The following is a 24,424-nucleotide window of genomic DNA, read 5'->3' as shown; positions in this document are numbered from 1 at the left end:
TGAACTGCAAATCCTTACCAATAAACTCCAACATAACTGACCTAAAGTAAGAAAGTTTAAAGTTTATCTTGACACATTATTCTGTGGAATGTACAGGGTTAGATTCTCTGATCACTGCAGCCTGTAGGCACATAACCTTTGGCATAACTGCAACACCTCTCTACAAGTATACCATGTCTTATACAGAACATATTCTTGTTTTCTAGTTTTTTATGAATATCTATACATAGACCTAAAGGCAATGACTGTGATTCTACAATTTTAGTTATGAATTGCACATAGGAGACACATCTTTTCTCTACTTCCTATAGGCACTAAAAGTGAAGGTCAACTTTTATTAGATCATACCTCAATTTAGTAAGGATTCAATGTCCATTGAGTCTATGGGGATTAATAGAGAAGAATACTTAAGTGGGCCATAGATGGATTGAATCTCAGCTGGTTCAGCATGGACTGGCTGAGATTCGACCGATCTATGGGTAGACTGATTGTACCCAAGTCAATCCATCAATTGACTGGGTACAACCAGCATGTTGGATTTCTAGATATAGCTACTAGCAATAATCATTGTGTTCTCCTGGCAGGGATGGCTGCGTCTGCTCCCGCGCCACGAGAACACAATAGCTCCATGGGAGGGATTGCCCCATCAACATTAACTGTGTTGATGGTGGAGTTTAGTGATTTTCTCTCCTGCAACCCATGGTTGCACAAAAGGAAATTGCATCATCTATGGCTTGCCTTACTCCTCCCTCCTGTTGCAGCTATCATTCTCCTCCAATTCCACATCAGATTGTGAGTAAGACCACTAGTCCTGCAATTTACCTAATGGTTTGGAGAAGGGATGGTCTAATGACCAAAAAAGGGAAGCATCTTCATGGGTCATCTAGAGAGGAAGAAGCCTCTGGAAGCATGGAATATGGTAAGTAATTCTGACTACTGTCCCTTGACTAAATGGGCATTGGGGCCTTACTATGCAAAGAAGTCAGGGGTGGAACTACCAAAAGGGAAATTGTTATTAACTAACTTAAAGCATTTCTGAACTTCCGGTTCCGGCACCGCATGCGATAAGGACGGCATCCCACGGCTCCAGACTGTCAGGCTTACAAATTCTGCCTCCTGCGCCGGAGGGCACAGGTAAAAGGCACGGGAGTACCCCCTGAAAGCACCCTATCCGATCCAACATGGATCGATACATAAGACCGGCAACACCCAGTCCCAATCCCGCTCCACGAGCCCTGAGGGACAGGTATCCCCCTGCAGCAGCCAAGATGGGAGCCGATCACGCTGCTGGCAGCAGCAATAAACCCATTTACAACAGCAGCAGGATGGCCAGCATGGACACAGTGCCAGAGCCAGACCCAGAAACAGGTAGGAGAAAGGCACAGCCACCCCACACTCCCTCAACAGGGCATGCTGATACCAGTAGTCCCACGGACCAGTATGAAAAGATTGCACAGGCTGTGGCTTCTCTGTTGCTACCCACCATTACTCAGGCAGTAGACAGAGCCGTAACACAGGGCATAGAACAGCTTAAAAGTGACCTGGGGGACAACGCCAAATGCATAACCAAAGTTGAACATCACCTCTCTGACTTAGAGGATGAATTTCAAGCTATGCAGGCGGGTGCTACACAATCCAAATGCGAGCAACAGAATATATTGGATAAGCTAGACGACCTAGAAAATCTTTAGTTATTACTATTCGCTGATTACTCGCAAGAAGTATCCTGCAAAAGAAAAGCATTCCAACAAATCTGTGCCACACTATTTAAAAAAGGGGTCAAATTCACTCTAGCATACCCTGCTACACTCCGCTTCACTACTCCCACAGGGGAATCCAAATCATTCACACACCCAGAGGAAGCCCTTCAATTCTTTTAAAACAATCTATCTGATGTCATGGGCCCTCCACAGCCACAGCATTCCCCATGAGACCCCGGCCTGCGAGACCAGCGTAGTCCACGAAAAGAACCACCAAAGCGCCAACGCGTCAACTATACTTTGGTAAAGCAAAAACCATCCTGAAGGTTGGCACTCACCTCATTCGAATATCTTTTTGCGGGTATTTAAATAGTAGTTAAAGTATTCTTATGTCCCATACTGTATTTAACCAGCTGAGATGTTCTGATAATTCTCAAGTTCTCAGGTTCTTGTTCTTACTTTGTTTTAAATTGATGACTGTGTAATGCCTCACTGTGTTCCTTGGCTGCTGCGCTGCTGTTAATAATAGGGTGAGCTAGCCCATCCCAATGGTGATCCGTGCTACTAACAGGGGCCCTCCTCTTTCCGTACCTAGCTATGCAACTCCATGGTGCAGAATTTACACCCTATCATTTCCAGTAACGCAGGCCAAAGATTGGAGACAGCATGCGGAATAATGTGAAGTTCATGATATCTATGTAATTTATTGTTACTTTTACTTTTACAATAGACCCCTGTTAGGTCTCCTTGTTATCTGTCCCCCCCCCTTCCTTCTCTTCTATTTCCTCTCTCTATTCCACATTTACCCGGAGACCCCACTACGCCCTACTCCCTTATAATGCAACAAGAATATAGGGACCATACCGCTACTCCATAGTGAAGATTCTAATTCTTGTCTGAGCACCCTCATATTCACACACCCATGACTCGAGTAGTATCATGGAACGTTAAGGGTTTGAGATTGCCTCATAAATGCATGGTCATCCGTCACCATCTCAAACGTATGAAAACAGACATCGTGTTTCTTCAAGAAACTCACTTAAAATAAACCGACTTCACGCGCATTGTGGGTGGGACAGGTGCTGGGATCACCCTCGCCCAGTGGCAAAGCAGGAGTAATCATCCTCATACATAAACGCCTCACCCCTGACATTATAACGACAGCTACAGATAAGGAGGGACGTTACGTCGCTGCACACATCAAAATAGATTGTTCTCCACTGGTATTGGTTAACATATACGCCCCGAACTCCTCACCTTAGCCATTCTTCCAAGACCTGTCTTCGAATTTATTGAACTTTATACATCTCCCATTGGTGTTGGGAGGTGACTTCAACCAATATATGAACGCACAGGAAGATAAATCAAAACCTTCTACCCCAAATTGCCCATTCCTCCCCCCCAACACACACGCTATTGAACAGCTTCACAGAAGCACTACAACTCACGAACGTATGGCATCTGACTCATCCAGAAGGAAGAGAATTTACTTTCTTTTCCCCCATCCACCATACTCTGTCCAGGATCGATTACTTCTTCGTTAACAATATTTTATTACAAAACATCAAAGAATCTGAAATACACGACATACCGATTTCCGACCACTCCCCGATCTCCATATCCTTACAACACACACAGAATAACCAACACTCGCGTACATGGTGTTTCCCTTCTTTCCTGGCAAAAAATCAGGACCTACTCCGGGTATTAAATACTGCCTGGAGGGAGTTCTGCAACACAAATGCAGAGCACCAAGCTAACCCAATCTCTTTTGGGAGACAGGCAAAGTGGTACTACGAGGTAGAATCATAGCATTTACTTCCACCTACAAGAAAAACCTTCTCCGAAATTACAAAGAAGCAAGCCTCCGCCTAAGACAGGCACAAAAAGACTTGGAAAGTCTCAACTCCCATGAAAATAGGAAAAGAGGCCAAAAAACACTTTGATACATTGGCAGCAGCTCAAGAAGCCACACACCAATCCCACAGTGACCTACAATTTCACAAATTCGGCAACAAGCCGGGCATGCTGTTAGCACGGTTATGCAGAAAACCATTCACACCTACCCTCTTTACATATTTGAGGGATAAGCAGGGAACACTAAAAAGAGACCCTTTAGACATTATTTCCATTTTAGAAAATTACTATCAAACTCTATATCGGATCTTATAGATACAGCTAAGGCCACTTCCTTCCTCGATCTTATTCCACTGCCACAGCTAGACCCAACCGCGCTACAAGCCTTGAACGCTCCCATCACTCAGGCGGATATATCCCTAGTCATTAAATCACTTACGACCGGTAAAGCCCCGAGACCAGATGGTTATACAGCCGAATTTTACAAACTCATGGCCGAAACCCTTGCCCCTACCCTACAATCGGTTTTCAAAGCCATTCAGGAGGGAGGGGATTATCTTCCCTCGGGATTTCCAGCCCACATTAAATTGATTTCCAAAAAAGACAAAGACCCGACAGAACCTGAATCATATCGGCCAATATCCCTACTGAATCTCGACGCAAAACTTCTGCCAAAAATTATCGCCTCTCACCTAGCAACTAACCTACCTACTCTTATCCATCCTTCGTAAGCGGGGTTTCTGCTGGGTCGTTCGGCGGCTTCAAATATTCGCAAGGTGATATCTGCCCTGAGTCAAGCTTCTAATGACACAAATCAAGACGCAGCAATAATCTCATTAGATGCCGAAATGGCATTTGACAATGTCAACTTCGAATGGCTCTTTTTAGCACTACGGAAGTTTGGATTCGAGGGCCCTTTTTCGCATCTGATCCAAGCCATGTATTCATCCCCAACAGCCCAGGTCATAGCAGCAGGCCACATATCTAACCCCATCCAACTTCACAAGGGCATTAGGCAGGGCTGCCCTCTATCCCCTTTACTTTTTAACTTGGCTCTGGAACCATTAGCACGCTTCCTATTATTTTACTCTGATCTCCATGGCATCACATTAGGACAACAGGAGTTGAGGCTTGCCTTGTTTGCAAACGACATACTAATTTTTACCTTGCTCCTATCTCTCGACCTCCCATACATTCAACAGATTTTTTCATCCTTCCGTCTTTGCTCAGGGCTCCATACAAATTTCTGTAAAAGTGAGGTGCTTCCACTATTCCACTCTCGCCTCCCGCTGTGGACGCAGAATTCGAGCTTTAAAATTGCTACCAAGTATATCACTTACCTAGGCATAAAGATAGGGAAACTAGCTTCATCTCTATATGAACTAAATTATGCACCCACGATCACTAAAATTATTGGGGAACTGGAAATGTGGAAGGATCTACCTCTCTCACTCCTGGGCAGATCACACCTCTTTAAGATGATGAGTTTCCAGAAACTGCTCTATCCACTCCAGACCATACCTCTTCTACTTAAACACAGTTGCATAACGAGGCTAAATTGAGCACTTTCAAACTTTTTATGGAAAGGCAACCATCCCCGTATAGCACTTGCCAAATTATTTCTGCCACGAAGCGAGGGAGGATCCGGTCTCCCAAACGTGCGAGTCTATGATCTTTCATGTCTGCTCCGTATATGTCTAGACTGGCTCACCCATTCTTCCAAATATTCCAATCACCACATTGAATCTGCACTAGCACATCCCTACGATCTTTCGGCCTTACTACATTCCAATGTTAATTCTCTTCCACCCCATTTAAAACATAATCTACTCATCCACGACACCCTTATTACATGGAGGGAAGTCAGGCGTAAACTGGGGGTCTCTCCGGGGCTTTCTCGTTTCCTTCCTATCCATCACAACCCTTCCTTTATTCTCCCACAAATCTATGAAGCTTATGATACCTGGCAGGTTCAAGAATTAACTTTGGTACAACACTTATATGACACCTCTATGGGTTCCCCAAAACCTTTCAACACCGTCCTACAAACCTGCGGTCTACCAAAACACCACTTTTTTTACATCCTTCAAGTAAGAAACTTTGGCAACTCTGTGGCACCTACTAAGTCTGCAAGATTTCAGACGACATTCATTGATGTCTTGGCGAACTCTCGAAAGTATAAAATATTGGACATATACAGACCTCTGAATCTACTGTATGCTAAACCCCTTGAGACATTCAACGCTGTGAAATCATGGGTCAAAGATTCTGAAAATGCGTTTACAGCTGACCAACTACTGTCAGGCTTCAACTCCATATGTGCCTTCAATCACAATGAATTCTGGCGGGAACAACAACTCAAGATTCTCCACCATGCCTATATGCCCTGTCTCTACTCAAAAACTGATCCTGCTATATCAACTTGCCCTCTCTGTGGAAGTCAAAAACCATCACTGCAACACAGATTCTGGCTCTGCTCTGCTATTTCCACATTCTGGAAACAAGTGGTCAACTTCATAACCATCATCACTACCATCCAACTACCCAAGAACCCGCTACCACTCATCTTCAGCTATTTGGAACAGCCAGCCATTGGCCTCTTCTCCTCTCAAACGTCATCCTTCAGAAACAAAAAGCCTTGGATATCCACAACACTTCTAATAGCAAGATGGGCCATTCTTTGGAAATGGGTCTCCAACTGTCCTCCAACCTTGACGGACGTCAAACAGGAGCTCCACTCTCTTCTACGCCTCGACAGACTCAACCTAATCACCTCCCCGACCTCTTCAAAGGAGTCCTATTATTTCCGTAAATGGGAATCCTATATCACAGGATCCCTATCCGCATAGGAGCATGCATTTTATCTCCAGAATCCCCACTTATTACATCATCCAATGAAAACTCCCTCGATCCTGGTGGTATCAGAGTCATTGTCTAGTGATTTAATTGACTTTGATATCAACTGCTGAGCTGTTATAATGCAATGTTCTATCTCCACTGACCTCATCCTTTTCTTCCATGCATCTCCTCTCTACTTCCAATTCATCTATACCTTGACCCTATGCCTAACCTCTTAACTCAGGATCATATACCCACCAGACACTATAAACTATAACATAGATCTATATTAAGCAACTGAAGCATGACATTTCACCTACATTACTTATGGCGGAACCTATAACCACTGGCTTCCTTCTCATATCTCCTTTCCCTTCCTTCTCATGTCTCTCTAGTCTAGCCTAACCAGGTGCTCGGGTAATTCCTCCTTTCTCCTCTATATTCCTTTTCCTCAACTTTCATACCGTTCTCACTAGTACTCATCGAAAATTTCAACAAACGTAACCACTCCGACTATTCTATCTGCTACTAATTCTCACCCCTTCCACTTCTTGTCCTTTGGTCCTCATGTTCTCCCCTTCCCTTACCCTCTTATCTAATCCCAGATCCCAAGTTCACAGACACTTTTTCTCCTATTACCCTCTTTTGGTAGGTAGTTGGTGGATAATAAATGAAATCTGTGACATCTAAAACATCTAATAGCAACTACTGGCAAATCTCATCATCATCTTACTCTCCGATCGCACACTCTTTATTGGCAATTATTATCCCCTCTCTCTACGCACAACCTATCTACCCATCACTTTCATATACTACCTTCCCCATTACTTACTTATGCCAACTTTATAATTCAAAGTTATATGAATGCCTTTTAACAACTGCTCTCACTATGCTGAGTATATATCTTTTTTTTTGCCGCACCTATACCTCTCTGACTAGATTTGATGTGGCAATTGATGTGGCAACACTGTCATAACTGTCTCACCATTTTGATTTGTTTAACTCTGTCAAAACCCAATAAACATTCTTTAAAAAAAAAAACATTTCTGAAAACAGAGGGAGCTGTATTCTCTGGCCCGCTTCTACAAGAAATATTTGTCTAGTTATCCATGTCTATTATACTGATCTAGGGCTAGCAAGCAGATTGGTAAGTCAGAGTATATTAAAGGATAGGTTCACCTTTTGTAATATGTTACACCCATATTTAGTATCCGGTGTAACATGTTACTGTATGACCAGCCCCCGCAACCCTCCCCAATTCCTCAATGTGACAGCCTGCTCCACCCACCCAACCGCATCTTTCATTCACAGAGCTCTGTGAATGGGAAACTACAAGTCCCGACAGCCTTTGCAGCTGTCATATTGTAGTTCTCAATGAACTACCCTGGAACTGTTGAGCTCTATGGTAGTTAATTGATTCTTCCTGTCAATGTAAAACTGCCTGATTGTACAAGGTACAAGCAGGCAGATACACTGAGAGCCTGCAGGAAACCTACATGACACCAGCGATCTGCTGATTGCTGGTACAATGCTTTCCAGGCTCCTAAAACAAAATATATATATATATATATGTGTATTATTTTTTGTTAAAATGTAGCTTATCTTTTAAGAGCTTCTGATTTGCATACCACTTTATAAGAAAGTATTGAATCCATTGGATCAGCATGACAGAAAAGCAACCAGCAGAAGGGTAGGTCAGAAATCCTCCATTAAATCCTCCATTACATATTCTCTCATTAAATATTTCCTTTAAAGATACTATATCACCATTGAAATTGATAAAATTGGGCATTGGGTCATCTAACAAAGGATTGCAGAAAGGCATCACTAATTTTCAGTTTCTTGATAATAAAAATTCCATCTTTCACCAGAGCATCTACATAACCTTTCATTGAAAAGACTGAAAAGAAATTCAGTGTAACGAATAAATGCAAGGGTGTTAAAAGGAAAATTCCACAAGCGCGCATGTAGCAGGTACTTGAAACAGAAATACCCAGCAACACCTACAATACTGACCTTTAGCAAATCTGTTAACAAATTTTATTCAGTTTTTCACTACACAGTACTTTTAAGTCACATTAGGGTGGAAACTAATGTAAAACTTAGAGAAAGATGGAAACCTGGGTTAAACATCCAGTGACCTTGGCTAACTGACTTCTTATTAATTATACAAAAACCCGAATGCCAGAAATATTTGATACAACCTTGCCTTAGCTGCCCACATCTCAGGGTGAAATCTATGAAAAGCTTAGGAAGCTTAGACAATATTCAAAAGGGACCTGTTCTATTTATAGTGTCAAGACTTCAAATGTGCCTAAAATTCAAGCAAAAAATGTTCTAAAGCTTACATTTATATACAGGCAAAAAGGGGTTACAGAGAAAAGCAGCAAAAAGAGCCACAATAAGCAAAAAAAGATTACAAGAAGGAAATGTAATATTTTATAGTTGTTAAAATCTGCATTCCTTTCACATTCAGCGACCATTTTAAAATAAATTTTACAGCATGACAAGGAAGGCCAAATTATTATATCTTAGTTCAATACTTTACTTTTTTGCTATTTATTTTGGATTATGCTGACATAAGAAATGTCAGTTTATATTGCTACTTGGTAGACCAAACTGCCACAGTAGTCATTTTAAAATATCTTTACAAATATACATATTTCTAGCTATATAAACTATGATTTTATATGGCTATATATTTATCTATACATAGATTTAGCTTCTGCATGTCTTTTAAAGAATTTAACGTTTTTAGTTTCTTCTGCTCAGCATCGTAAGTATATTTTGCTTTTATGAGACACTTTTATATTTTGCATCATATTAGCGAGACGAGAAGAGACGGGAAGCGCGCAATGATTATATGAAGCTTTCATAAAGATTTTTAACACAGAACAGCAATGTTCTTTTCCCACCTTGCTAAGCCATATGTTCTCTAAACAGTAACATTACACTGTAAGGCAACAGGAAATTCAGATCAGGTTGCCTAATCCCAATTTTTTGAGAAGTAGGTGGTCAAAGAAACATAGAAATATAGAACAATGATGGCAGAAAAGATAACGAGTAGTCCATCGAATCTGCTCATTTTTGTTTTTTTTTTATACATGTTTTACATATATACATATATATATATATATATACTGTATATATATATATATATTTATTTTTTTTAGTTAGTTTTATATATTTTTTTTCTTCATTAAATTTTTTGTCTGACTATAGAGCTATGAGAGAGCTATAGAGTTTGTCCCAAGAATGGTTGAAGCCATTTATTGTTGACTGGTTTACTACTTCTGCTGGAAATTTATTCCAAGCATCAACTACCCTTACAGTAAAATAATACTTTCTAAGTTTAATTTTTTGTCCAATAACAGCCCAAAGTAGTGTTTACAATCAACACAGTGCTCTCTACAGAGAGAGTGATCTTCCTGTACCTTCACCCTGCATAGCAGTAAGAAGAAACAAAGAAATCTTTAGTAAAAAGCAGCACGCAATACATACATTAACACTTGTTAGGCACACACTTAATCCCTTGATCACTTGCGATGTTAACCCATTCCCAGTCAGTGTATTTAGTACAGTGACCGTGTATAGTATTATCTAATCTAAGTCATTGATCACTGGCATTACTAGTATAAAAAAAAAAATCATTTTATTTTATGTTTTATAGCAGAAAGTAGAAAGTATTGTTTTTTTTCAAAATTTGCAGTCTTTTTCATTTATATAATTAAAATATAAAAACCCAGTGGTGATCAAATACCACCAAAAGAAATCTCTATTTGTGTGAAAAAGTTATAAAAACTTTATTTGGGTACAGCATTGATCACACAGTTACCAGTTAGTGCAGTGTTGAATGGCAAAAAATGGCCTGGTCATGAAGGGGGTAAAACCTTTTGGAGCTGAACTGGTTAAAGTGATGGTAAAGTTTGCTACTGATAAAATAGTTTTTAGTAGGTAAAATTAACCTTACATTGATAGCGTGTTTTTTTTTTTAAAAGAGCTTATATTTAAATGATCACTGTTGCTTCCACAGCGATGTACGAACCTGCCTGTGGGTGTGTGCACTGCTTGGGCATGTATGTTATTATAAGGAATTATGTTGCCCCTGAGCTTCTACGTTTCCATGGCAATGGAATGCAATCAGTTCCAGAGGCATACCGTCTCTTCTCCCAAAGGGAAATGCACCATCAATTAAAGCACTCCTGTGCCTTCAGTGGGATGACAGCAACAGGTAAACTGAGCAGGCTAGCATGGAGTGGCTGCCATGCTAGCATTGGCCAGTTTACTTGTAGGAGGAGCAGTGCAGGCAGGATCAACCAGGTAAATTAGAACTTTGTCAGGCAGAAATATAATATTACCATGACAGGGGCGGACTGACAACTCATGGGGCCCCCGGGCAATAGGGGATCATTGGGCCCCTGTGTCCTCGCCCACACTCAAATCACACCCAAAAAAGCCTATGAAAGGTACCAGGGACATCTCATGGGGCCCCCTACTGACCCCGGGCCCTTGGGCAGTGCCCAAGTTCCCCAATGGTCAGTCCGCCCCTGTACCATGACAGATCACATTGAAATAATTTGAAGAAACAGTACATTTTCTTTTTTTTTAGGGTTTGCAACCACTTTAAGGTGCTGCAGTTTATCTATCATGTTACCGTAGAAACGTTTTAGACTGCATAAAAGAAAGTGGACTTTTATAATAAAATTCCAACTTCTCTACTTTGTTGTAAAATGTTTTTATGGTAAGGAAAGGCTAACCAATGTAATGTAATGCAATGTACCATACTTTGGCTGCTCATTACAGTATTCACATTGTACAGAGCCATTTGGAATGGTTCTGAATGGCTCTGTAGACAGTGTCTGCTGGGTTCACAGCCATTACCTGGCTCAGCAGCCACCAGAAAGTAATTTCTGCAGTGCTGTTAATGAACAGCTCTGCAGAAATGAGTGTCCATCACTTTATCATTAAAGAAATATGGATTATGATGGTAGAAATTGAAAGAACATATATAACCTGGTTGTCATGAAGTATGATTATTCTAAATAATGTTTGTATTGCAGGAGACAAAGAAAAGCATTGATCCAAGTCTGTCTGTCAAATACACGCCACCAGATATCTTACCAGCCCGACTCACAACTTAGGAAAGCTACTAGCAAAAATGTGGGTGGCCGCACACTGTAGCAGAAACTCCAATACTTTATTGAACCAATAATTCCAGATAAAAACACCACATCACTACAGCCACGGAATGTACATGTTGACGTGTTTCACACTCTAAGGAGCTATTCATAACCAATGGTTATGACGAAGCATCTTAGAGAGTGATATATTGCACTAATCCAATGGGGGCATACTGCGACCAGCATTTGCATATAGTAAGTGTGGTCAACAATACAGAAGCCCTACATAACACATTGTGATAGATTGGTGTTGGCCACAGAAGAAATTCATCTTTGAGTTTAATTGTTGCTACTTTATATATTCATTACATAACAAGATAGTGATACATAACATGCCCTAAAATGTGTGATAACATTTCTTTTGGTTATGAAGTTTATTTAAAATGAGCTTAATTAACTTAAAACTTCACTGAACAGGCCTATTAAATTGGATCTAAGTTCTTCAGACCCGTAACATTTAGCAATTATGAGAGATCTATTTCTGTAACAGTGACCTTCTCCATGCTACATTTACTTTTTTTTAATGTACATCTGTTCCTCCAGCTGAGCACACCATACATGAGGATATGTGATATCTGACATGCAAGAGATAATTAAGGGTTGGTTCACACCAGATGCTTTCCAGTGCATTATAAAAACACATTCAAAATGCATGTACAGTAATTGCCATGTATTCCAGTGACCCTAGTTCACACCAGTACTTTTAGTTTCAATGCTTTCCAAAAATGTCAAGCATGTTGCAGTGTTTTTCACCTGGAACACATAAAAATGCAGCTAAACATTTATAAACTCACCAGATTAAAACTATCCTAATATTTTTCAAGTGTCAAAAACAAAAAAAAAAGGAAAAGTGCAATGGACCGCATTAAAAACGCATAAAGAATGTCAAAATGTGCAAGCAAAAAGGCATCTGTCATACTAAAATTGTGGTTTGAGTCAACTGCATTCACAGCTGAGAGATGCGATATGTTGCTTTTTTGCCACTTATGTGACTTGCTTTTTTGCGTGACAATGTACGAGACACAAAAAACATGTCAAAGTAGCTCAAATACCTTTTATTGGCACTGTGTCAACATTTTGTGTTTTGCATTTTTTAAAGCATTTTCACTTTTTTTTGCATGGAAAATGCATGACAAGCATGGGACTGCTATGCACTTTTGGGGTACCATTAAGAAATAATGGCCTTGCAAGCATTTGAGCATTTTAGTGAATTTTTCAGGTTTCCACTGCTCTCAGGTGTGAATTTAACCTTATGGCTTGTTCACACTTGACTTCTTCCCAAACACTCCTATAGAGTTTTTAACTCTCCCCAAACGCTCCCCAAGCGTCCTATTCGTGATTTTGAGGTGTTTCATAGGCGTTTTCCAAGCTTTAAAACCGCACCACAAATGCCTATAATGAAGTTAATGATATTAATGCCCTCAAACTCATCACAAAAGCCTTGCAAATGCCCCGAAAATGCCTGCCAGACGTTTGAGGAGTGTCACCACAGACTTGAATGGGAGGCGTTGAAAGGCTTCAACTCCCCCTGACTCAACATGAGGCCTCAATTTTGCCACGGTGCTAACGCTTCAGTTTGAACAGCACTGTGTGCTGCCATGTGTATAATTGTCATAGGCATTTGTGGAGCATTAAAAATGCCCCTCAAATGTCTGCAAAATGCTTGCTTACTAAGCTAGTGTGAACTGAGCATATGGCAGCACACAGTGCTGTTCACACTAAAGCGTTAGTATCACGTCGCGGTAACATTGACACCTCATGTCCAGTCAGAAGGAGTTGAAGCCTTGCAACGCCTCCCATTCAAGTCTATGGTGATGCTCCTCAAATGTCTGGCAGGCGTTTGCGGGGCGTTTGCCTTGCGTTAATAGCATTCAATTTATTATAGGCATTTGTGGAGCGGTTTTAATGATTGGAAAACACTTATAAAATGCCTCAAAGCCATGCATAGGGCGTTTGGGGAACGTTTGGGGAGAGTTAAAAATGCTCCCCAAACGCCTGTCTAACGCCTATCAAATGCTATAGGGGAAGAAGTCAAGTGTGAACAAGCCCTTAGAGCTGATTCACACATGTGCAGTACGGATTGAAGCTCAGGTTTCACAGCTAATTGACACAGTAGTTGTTCAGTGGTTCTTGTCAGGTTTACATCAGGGTCAGGACAGCACCAGCTCAGGATTTTATTCTGTTCACACATGTGCTGTTTATAAATGGTTCCCATAGAAGTCAATAGCCTGTAATCCACACCTGAACCTGAAGGCACTGCTCAAAAATCGTACATGACTCTTTTTCAAACCACACTGAATCCTCACTGCCAGTGCACTGGACATATGTGAACAGGCTCCATAGGAAGCAATGTTATTTCACATGTCATGTGGATTGGATATGGTTCAAACTGCATCCAATTCTAAATCTAAATCTGTTTTGGTGATGTTAGAGGATGCATTCAAACTTTGCATTTCCTGAACTTGTAACAACAACACACATTTTGCTGTGCACTTTGGAAACACATTGCAAATGTGCATCTCACATTTTTTGTTAATAATTAATTGTTAATAGCACCTTAAACACGGTTAGCAAGTGCACGTTTTGATGCGCATTTTGTTGCGCGGTAAACACACTACAAACATGCTTAGTTCTATTCCCTTAGGAGCCACAGGAATACTGTCCAGGTCCACCCAAGTTACTTTGCCAGGCACTTAGGCTCATTCACATGTTTCTCCAATAACTAGTCTAACACTGTTGCTTTTATTTTTTGAGAACTTGGATAGGGATAAGGGAGATGAGTGGGATACTCCAGAAATAGAAACTATGTACACTTGAGGGCTTATCTTCAGGGCAAGCTATGTCAGAGTCCATGCCTGGATCAAACTGTGGCTATAGGAAGCAGTAAAAAGTAGCAGTAGCAAAAAAAGTAGTAGTAAAAGTGGCAGTAATAGTAACAGGAGAAGAAGTGCCTCTAAGTACAGTATTTCACTTTATTCAGGTTCAGTGGTAGGAACACTCACATACAGTAGTAAGTGAGGAAAATAATAGCATAAAAACCGTGGTTGGTGTAAACATCGATAAGGTGGGTATCCAAGGTAAAGAGCTGTTATCAGTGTGGGGTATGGGGTAGTCAGCGTGCCGCTGGAGCAGTGTGGAGGCTGGAGAGGAACAGCTGTGGACCCGGCCGGCGTGCACGTCATCACTCAGAGCCGGGCGGAATGCACGTTGGAACGTAGCGGCGGCGTGGCCTTGATGACGTCAGATACCCAAGGTGCACTGCAATGCGTTTTTATGCTATTATTTACCTCAACTATGTGAGTGTTCCTACCTAACCTGAATAAAGTGAAATACTGCACTTAGAGGTGCTTCTTCTCCTTCTCTCATCCTACAGAGTCTGCTACAGTACTTTCTGGAAGCCTTGCCCTTAGTGCCATACGGGCCCCCCACGCTTATCTTCTCAGTACAGCTATAGCACCACCATCATCCTACACCAGGATAACCCAGGACTTTGAGACGTTTTTGAGCTGATCACCCCCCTTCATTTTTGTAGTAATAGTAGCAGCAACTTGTTTAGAGCCCCTGAGCAGTTTCATTTAAAAGCAGACCAGGTGGACAAAACTCTTTGGAACCTCCACCAGTGTTCCCTTTGCTAGACCCACAGCTGACTTCCTAGCACCAGAGGGGGTTAAACAGCACTCAGTCTCTAAGATCCTTAAGGGTTGTTTCAACTCACAAGGGCCAAGAGCAGCTGGATGCCTTCCTCCATGATACCAGACCAGACCTTCAATAGACAGCCCCTCAGGTCACCCATCTGAAGACACATGGCAGTATATGCCTGGGAGGGCAACATACCCTCTCTCAGGCTGGATCAGTCCTTGACAGGAAAGAACCCAGAGCCCAGTGTGCTCACTGAATATATACAGTCACCCAGCATGCCATCAGAGCCAGTCTCTCTGGGATAGGCTGAGGCTATATCAATATTCCTGCTGCCATCCGCATAACTCTACACCTATCATCCAGAAACTTCTAAAGTTTCCTGGATACAGAGGAGACTAGGCAGACTAGCGGCAGCTGAGCACACAGAGCAGACCCAACTAAATGATCACAACTCACCAATTACAGTGAGTTAACTATGCTTTTTCCTAAAAAATATTTACAGCCACTCTGACTGCAGAGTGACAACTAAATTTACCTATCAAACACAACTAATTCTATCTATATAACCCTAGCACCTACCTAGAAGGCCAAAATGTGCCCTGAAAAATGCAAGATGCTCAACAACTGAAAAGGTCCTGGAGCTTCCTCGAATTTGTGTGTGCTAACACATGGAAACGTGTGAATTATGCACAAAAAAGCAAGTAAGAATGCAGATGCCACTAAGCCAAGTGTGAATAATGCCAAATGGCCGACTCTGTGCAGGGTCTTGCTCACCCTTTGATTTTCACAATTGCTGCAAAAATGTACAGTCCATCAAACTGACTTAGGCTAGGTTCACACCTATACAGGTTGGGTTTGAGCCGTTTCTGCATTGCGTTTTTAAACCTTTGTTTTTGCCGCATTTTTGATGCGTTTTGCATTTTATTTTCTTGTTGCAAGGCAGATTTAAAACACATAAAAAATGCAGCAAAATCACACTACATGCTTTTCTGCAGCGTTTCCATTGAAGTCTATAGAACCAAAAATGCAACTTTTTGCATTCAATATAGTCCCTAACCTTTTCCAAAAAACGCACCAAGTGAAAACGCAGATTTGTGAACATGTCTCATAAGACATATTGTTAAATGGACTGTACTGCTTTTCTGCAAAATGCTGCAGAAGAAGCTTAGGTGTGAACCTAGGGCAAGGCAGTATTTACTAGAATACATAGGGGTTAATTTACTAAAACTGCAGAGTGAAAAAATCTAGTGCATCTCTGCATAGAAACCAGTCGGCTTCAAAGGAAGGAACAAGCTGAAGTTAGTAGCTGATTGGCTACAATGCAGGGCTGCACCAGATTTTTCACTCTCCAGTTTTAGTAAATCAACCATATATCATTCATGGGTTGGATGACTTATATACCAAACTCTGTCTGTATATCCTTCAAGGGACATAAAGAAGTGCTTTTGTCTTTGTGCCAGACCTGCCATAACTACTGCAGATATTCTCATTAAAAAAAACAAACAGCTCATTCATTCTAGTAAAAATGTTACACAATATTTTTTATTCTGTGTATTTTAATACTAACCAGCTGTTGTAGTTCTGCTACTAAGTGTGGCTAGACTTGAAGTGGTGGGACTTGCTGTGGTAATAAACTGGATATCTACAAAACAAACAAAACAAATTGATTAGAAACCCAGTATTTTGCTAAATGTGGTGCTCTTGTTTATAAATACATTTCTACAATTTCCAGTTATACAGTATATAGCTGTACTTTACTTATGCTATTTTGAACCACAGCATCCTTGCAGTGAAGATTACAGTGAAACTTTAAGTTCAGTTTCATGGTCATGAAAGCTGAACTACAGGCAAACATATAAATACATTGCAAACAGACAAAAAAATCCCAGCACACTTACCAGCTAGCCTGCAAAAAAAAAAATCAAATTGACCCTACGATTCACTTTAAAAATATAGGGTTGCGTTGCACACATTTTCAAGTATATATGGAAGTCGCAGTGCCCATGCCAAGTCTCCTCTCTATACTTCAGTCTTAATTCTATATTTATGAGATGCTCCAAGTTGGAGCATATATATCTACGGATAAATTAAAGAATATGTAAACCCAACATTTCATATTCCTGGTATGTGCCTGCTGTACCAAGTACTCTGCTCTCTTTGTATTGCTCTTTTTGTGTGAAATCCCTGGTGTTCCTGCCAGTCCCTCTGATTTCTTATTAAAACCACACTAGGCTTGAGAGCATAGCATGGTCAGTTCTTTAGCTGTGCAGGAAACCCAGCCTGCTCTCCTCCAATTATTAGAATTGCCCTGACAAGCCCCTCTGCATAGTCATTCACTGGGAAGACCACTGTTCTGCTGTTTTTCCTCCCCTTTCTCTCTAAGTTCATTTTGAAGCTGAGATCACTTATAAAAAAGGGGAAAAAGGTATTTATAAAGTTTAATATATCTGAATACATTTCATTTCTATTTTAAATTGAATGGGCTGTTTTACAGGGTGAGGGTTTACAATCACTTTAAGGGCAGGTCTGGAGGGACAGGGATACATTGGATACCCAGCAAGATCACAGTAGCAGCTGAATGCGCATTGCCATTCCATCTGCATCTTACCGCAAAGGCTAGTTTTAATTTGGGGTGTAGAAACTGAACTAAAAGAAGGCCCTGATTGATTCAAAGTGCCCGCTTTCCTCAACTGGTGTTGCTGATTGGAGGCGGAGGGAGGGGGGTAACAACACAATCTCCATTTCCTCCAATTAGAGAACACTTTTTATTAATTAAAAAATACAAGGCATACTGTGATTGGTGGTGGTGCTGACTAAATGACCCCCTGTCATTTGTGTACTAGGGCAGCAGCTTGGTGCAGGACTCAGAAGCCTGCGGCAATCACTATAATAGCACTGACTACTACAGCGATTGTCCACTTGCACAATGGCCCCTCAGAAATAAGTTATGCATACTTACATTGGTCAAAGTGGACCATTTTAAGTATGGAATACCTGGAGTTCAGCTTTAAAGTGTATAAAACCACTAACAGTAAATGTCTCTATTTTTTGGTCTGGTAAAGTGTAATTAAAGAAAAATGTTTGTTTTTTTTTCATTTTGGATAGAATAAGGGAGGATTATACCCCTTGATAGGTTTTTTTTTTGCCCTCTGTGTCCTATTGTGAGATTTCCCTTCACTTCCTTTCCCATAGCCAAACAAGAAGTGAAAGGAAATCCCTCTAAAGTGAGAGAGTCCCAGGGTGTCACCAGAACTAGTGTGCCCATTGGAAGAGTTTCCTTCCATTACTGTTCCGCTGTCAACCCTAAATTTGGTTTTTTTTTTCACTTTTTATTTTCCTGCTTGTCTCACTGATTCTTTTAGAAAGTCTGCACTAAGATTTAAGGCACATTCTGGGCTTCTCCTGCAACATGAATTTTCATTTTGGTGAGACACTAACCATGGGGTTAAATGCTTCTAAAGGAATGCAGATTCCGCAGCTGTTCACTTTAAAACACTGAGAGTGCACCAGGTGATTATAGTAAACCAGACTCTTCCATTAGGAATTAGCCTGCAAAGGACATAGTTACACATTTGTTTATGTGTAACTATGTAATGTATTTAGATCATCCAAAGGGGAATGTTTTTCTCAACAATAATGGAGTTACTCTTTAAAGCTATACAGGTTGCAATTGATGCATTTTTCCAATTCATTTTGTGGTGCATTTTGCATTTGCGAACATGCGTTTTGCATTTTTATGACAGTTCTGTTCAAGTAGTGTAACTTTGAAATAGTATCAAAGTTGCATCAAAGTAGTGTAGGAACCTTTATCTGACCAAAGTCACATGTTAGGGTTAGAGTTAAAGGCTAGAGTTAGGGTTAAGAGCTAGGGTTAGGGTTAAATGTTATGGTTGTTTTAAGAGCTAGGTTTAGGGTTAAAGTTAAGAGCTAGGCTTAGGGTTAAGGGCTAGGGTAAGAGTTAAGGGCTAGGGTTAAGGGCAAGGGTTAGGGTTAATGGCTAGGGTTATGGTTAAGGGCTAGGGTTAGGGCTAATTTTTAGGGTTAGGGTTAAGAGCTAGGGTTAGTGTTAAGGGCTAAGGTTAGGGTTAAGGGCAAGGGTTAGGGTTAATGGCTAGGGTTATGGTTAAGGGCTAGGGTTAGGGCTAATTGTTAGGGTTAAGAGCTGGGGTTAGTGTTAAGGGCTAAGGTTAGGGTTAAGGGCTAGGGTTAGGGTTAATGGCTAGGGTTATGGTTAAGGGCTAGGGTTAGGGCTAATTGTTAGGGTTAGGTTTAAGAGCTAGGGTTAGCATTAAGGGCTAGGGTTAAGGGCTAGGGTTATGGTTAAGGGCTAAGGTTAGGGTTAATTGTTAGGGTTAGGGTTAAGAGCTAGGGTTAGCGTTAAGGGCTAGGGTTAGGGTTAAGGGCTAGGGTGAGGGAGTAAGGGCTAGGGTTAGAGTTAAGAGCAAGGGTTAGGGTTAATGGCTAGGAATATGGTTAAGGGCTAAGGTTAATTGTTAGGAATAGTGTTAAGAGCTAGGTTTAGGGTTAAGGGCTAGGGTTAGGGTTAAGGGCTAGGGTTAGGGTTAAGGGCTAGGGTTAGAGTTAAGAGCAAGGGTTAGGGTTAATGGCTAGGGATATGGTTAAGGGCTAAGGTTAGAGTTAATTGTTAGGAATAGTGTTAAGAGCTAGGTTTAGGATTATGGGCAAGGGTTAAGAGGTGGGGTTAGGGTTAAGGGTTAGAGTTCTGGTTAGTGATAATCATAGAGGTTAGCGGTAATTGTTAGGGTTAGATTTCAACCCCAACAATTATTGTTAACTTTAAAGTAGAACTAAGGTCAAATACTAAAAATCAATGTGAACAAATGAAATAGGATGGAAAATATGTCTGCCTTTGTTTGTCATGTAAATGCAAGTTAATGGAGAGATTTACCTGTTCCCCCTCTAGCTTGTCAGCTTCCTTTATGGTGTAGACAACACAGCTTCCACCTTTTCCAAATGTTTTTGCTGTCCCCTTTTGCATTATGCCGTTATTCAAGAGACTACAGAGTGACATCATGAAGTAATTGGGGGTGTTGCTTCCTTTTCTTAGAAAGCCCTAGAATGCCAATCATCTTAGGAGACAAACCAAGGTTCTGCCCATTCTTCTCACATTCAGTCAGTCTATACTCCACTTATGCCCTGCCCATGCCCTGCCTATGCCAGTGTCTACTGCCCATTGAATCATGGGAACTATAGTTCCTTGTGGGAGATGCATATGCAAGCATAGTGAAAGGCAATGACCTGCTAGCTCAGCAAGACTCCTCCCAGCTTCACTATCTGAATCCAACAGCATAGGCTCAGAGGGGAAGTTACAGCAAACAATTGCACATGTATGCTGAGGTAATCATAATTACTTACTAATTTTACTTATTATATTTATTAATATGTGTAATTTTCATGAGCTTTGCTAAGGGTTCACTAAAAATATATATAGCAGCAGTTAGAGTAGTCTTCTGACTTCAGCAGAGCACTGGTTAAAGCTTGTAGGAGAAGTTTTATTTCTGCTATATGCGGATGTTAAACCTCTGACCCTCAGTCTGGATAGTGCTGATCACATATATCATATATTATAACCTTTTTGTGATAGAAAATAAAAAAACTAATATTCAAATTAATATATCATATATACTCAATAATAATAATATACTCAAAACATATAAAAAAAATTTCAAAAAATTGAAAAGAAAAAATAGTCCAAAAAAACAGTGTCCCAATAAAAAAAAAAAAAACAGTGTCCAAAAAAAGGTCCCAAATTTTCCAACTTTATGATCCAATAGGAAGGAATCCTATTTCATCCCGTGATACCTCAAAGAAAAAATAGATACTCTAGTGCATTACTTTTAAAACAATTATATTCACTCAGTGAAGAACACAAAAATTGTGCAAAAACTATATATATATATCTCGTGCACATATGAATAAACTGTGACCACTCCGTGAACACTGCAACACTGTGAATCCACCGACACCAATAGTATTACATACTATTACCCTCTGTATTTATATAATCAGCATTCAATCAGAGATCTTCCTCTCCAAAGAAATTTTCCAAGGTCCTTGTCTTGCTGTTATGAGCGATGGAGTGATCTGGCAGGTCTGTGAGATCACAGACCTGCCAGATCACTCCATCGCTCATAACAGCAAGACAAGGACCTTGGAAAATTTCTTTGGAGAGGAAGATCTCTGATTGAATGCTGATTATATAAATACAGAGGGTAATAGTATGTAATACTATTGGTGTCGGTGGATTCACAGTGTTGCAGTGTTCACGGAGTGGTCACAGTTTATTCATATGTGCACGAGATATATATATATAGTTTTTGCACAATTTTTGTGTTCTTCACTGAGTGAATATAATTGTTTTAAAAGTAATGCACTAGAGTATCTATTTTTTCTTTGAGGTATCACGGGATGAAATAGGATTCCTTCCTATTGGATCATAAAGTTGGAAAATTTGGGACCTTTTTTTGGACACTGTTTTTTTTTTTATTGGGACACTTTTTTTGGACTATTTTTTCTTTTCAATTTTTTGAAAATTTTTTTATATGTTTTGAGTATATTATTATTATTGAGTATATATGATATATTAATTTGAATATTAGTTTTTTTATTTTCTATCACAAAAAGGTTATAATATATGATTGCTGCACTTTCTAGGGAGAAAGTATGACTTTTTGAGGAATTTTGGGGTGTAGGAGGTTATACACTGATTTAAGTGCTGATCACATGCACCCTCCCAAGAAAAACCTCTATAGCAATACACACCAAACTGAGAATGTGCATGTGACCACGGATTCTGTCTATATCAGGTGGTCTTTTCAACAAGAGGAGGAGCACAGACGTCAGGATCAAACATTCCTTTTACACAATGCAGAGGATTAACTCCTTAGGTTCCACACTGAGTATAACAAGCATGCTTTACTGTATATACAGATTGATTTTACTGTTGAGGGTTTAGTAACACTTTAAGTGTAACAATTATCACCGACCCTAACAATTACCTCTAACCCTATTTCTGACCCTAACCTTAACTCTATCCAAAACTAGACATGTTCAAAACAAAAAATGTGTTTTGTTTTGAAATCTAACAAATTTTGTGTAGTTGGATTAGGTAAATCCATTCAATTTGTTTTCTGGATTTGTTTCAGCAATTCGCATTCAAATTAAATTTAAAAAATTTCGACCAAATTCAAAAAGTCATACGCATTCGAAATTGGTTAAACCAAATTCATAATTGATTCAACAAAAATCGAAAAATTGTTCAAAATTAGAGATGAGCGAATCGAAGTATCCGAAGTGGAATTCGAGTCGAATATCGGAAAAATTTCGATTCGTGCCGAATCCGAAAAACAGCCTAATTCGGACGCGCGAATCGAAATTTTTCCGAAAATGGCGGCTGACATGTGCGGCGACGGAGCGGGGATGTCGGGGAAGGCGCGCAGACAAGGCGCGCTGCCCCATAATGCATTCCTCAACGACATGTGATCGCATCAGCCAATCAGCAGCCAGCCAGCCAGCACTGTGTAATGGTCGAGGTATATATAGCGGCCATTTTGGAAATCTTCATTTGCCTGCAGTCATTGAACAGAGGCAGACCGCTCTGTACTAGGGACAGGGACAGAGTTAGGGCCACAGAAACGAGAATTGGGGACAGAGAGAAGTTACTTAGGGACAGAGAACCATTACTCAGGGACACAGACTTGTTAATGAGGGCCACAGAATCGTTATTTAGGGACAAAGAAACGCTAGTTAGGGCCACAGAATTCATACTCAGGGACAGACAGAATTGTTACTCAGTGCCAGAGAATTGTTACTTAGGGCCACAGAAACGTTATTAGGGCCACAGAATTTTTACTCAGGGACAGACAGAATTGTTACTGAGTGCCAGAGAATTGTTACTCAGGGACAGACAGAATTGTTACTGAGTGCCAGAGAATTCTTAGGGCCACAGAATTCATTCTCAGGGACAGACAGAATTGTTACTCAGGGACAGACAGAATTGTTACTGAGTGCCAGAGAATTGTTACTCAGGGACAGACAGAATTGTTACTGAGTGCCAGAGAATTGTTACTCAGGGACAGACAGAATTGTTACTGAGTGCCAGAGAATTGTTACTCAGGGACAGACAGAATTGTTACTGAGTGCCAGAGAATTGTTACTCAGGGACAGACAGAATTGTTACTGAGTGCCAGAGAATTGTTACTCAGGGACAGACAGAATTGTTACTGAGTGCCAGAGAATTGTTACTCAGGGACAGACAGAATTGTTACTGAGTGCCAGAGAATTGTTACTCAGGGACAGACAGAATTGTTACTGAGTGCCAGAGAATTGTTACTCGCACAGACACAAAATTGTTACTTGCACAGACACAGAATTGTTACTCGCACAGACACAGAATTGTTACTCAGGGCCACAGAATTCATACTCAGGGACAGACAGAATTGTTACTGAGTGCCAGAGAATTGTTACTCAGGGACAGACAGAATTGTTACTGAGTGCCAGAGAATTGTTACTCAGGGACAGACAGAATTGTTACTGAGTGCCAGAGAATTGTTACTCGCACAGACACAAAATTGTTACTTGCACAGACACAGAATTGTTACTCGCACAGACACAGAATTGTTACTCAGGGCCACAGAATTCATACTCAGGGACAGACAGAATTGTTACTGAGTGCCAGAGAATTGTTACTCAGGGACAGACAGAATTGTTACTGAGTGCCAGAGAATTGTTACTCAGGGACAGACAGAATTGTTACTGAGTGCCAGAGAATTGTTACTCGCACAGACACAAAATTGTTACTTGCACAGACACAGAATTGTTACTCGCACAGACACAGAATTGTTACTCAGGGCCACAGAATTCATACTCAGGGACAGACAGAATTGTTACTGAGTGCCAGAGAATTGTTACTCAGGGACAGACAGAATTGTTACTGAGTGCCAGAGAATTGTTACTCAGGGACAGACAGAATTGTTACTGAGTGCCAGAGATTTGTTACTCGCACAGACACAAAATTGTTACTTGCACAGACACAGAATTGTTACTCGCACAGACACAGAATTGTTACTCAGGGCCACAGAATTCATACTCAGGGACAGACAGAATTGTTACTGAGTGCCAGAGAATTGTTACTCAGGGACAGACAGAATTGTTACTGAGTGCCAGAGAATTGTTACTCAGGGACAGACA

General features: G+C 40.6%; 1 protein-coding gene across 1 annotated transcript in view; it reads right to left on the bottom strand.

Moving 5' to 3' along the window:
* TMPRSS15 (transmembrane serine protease 15) overlaps positions 1-24,424 on the bottom strand; it is a 450,422-nt gene that overhangs the window by 351,500 nt on the left and 74,498 nt on the right. Inside the window, exons 5-6 of the mRNA XM_089657394.1 lie at positions 16,782-16,856; positions 13,817-13,822 (exon numbers count right to left, since the gene is read on the bottom strand). Coding sequence (XP_089513520.1) covers positions 13,817-13,822; positions 16,782-16,856 — 81 coding nt within the window. The remainder of the gene's footprint in view (positions 1-13,816; positions 13,823-16,781; positions 16,857-24,424) is intronic.

This window comes from Staurois parvus, unplaced genomic scaffold, assembly GCF_062004578.1.
Source record: "Staurois parvus isolate SC_StPar_1 unplaced genomic scaffold, SC_StPar_1.0 ptg000988l, whole genome shotgun sequence".
Lineage (NCBI taxonomy): Eukaryota > Metazoa > Chordata > Amphibia > Anura > Ranidae > Staurois > Staurois parvus.
Note: the sequence above shows the minus strand (reverse complement) of the source record. Positions and strands in the feature narration are given on the sequence as shown.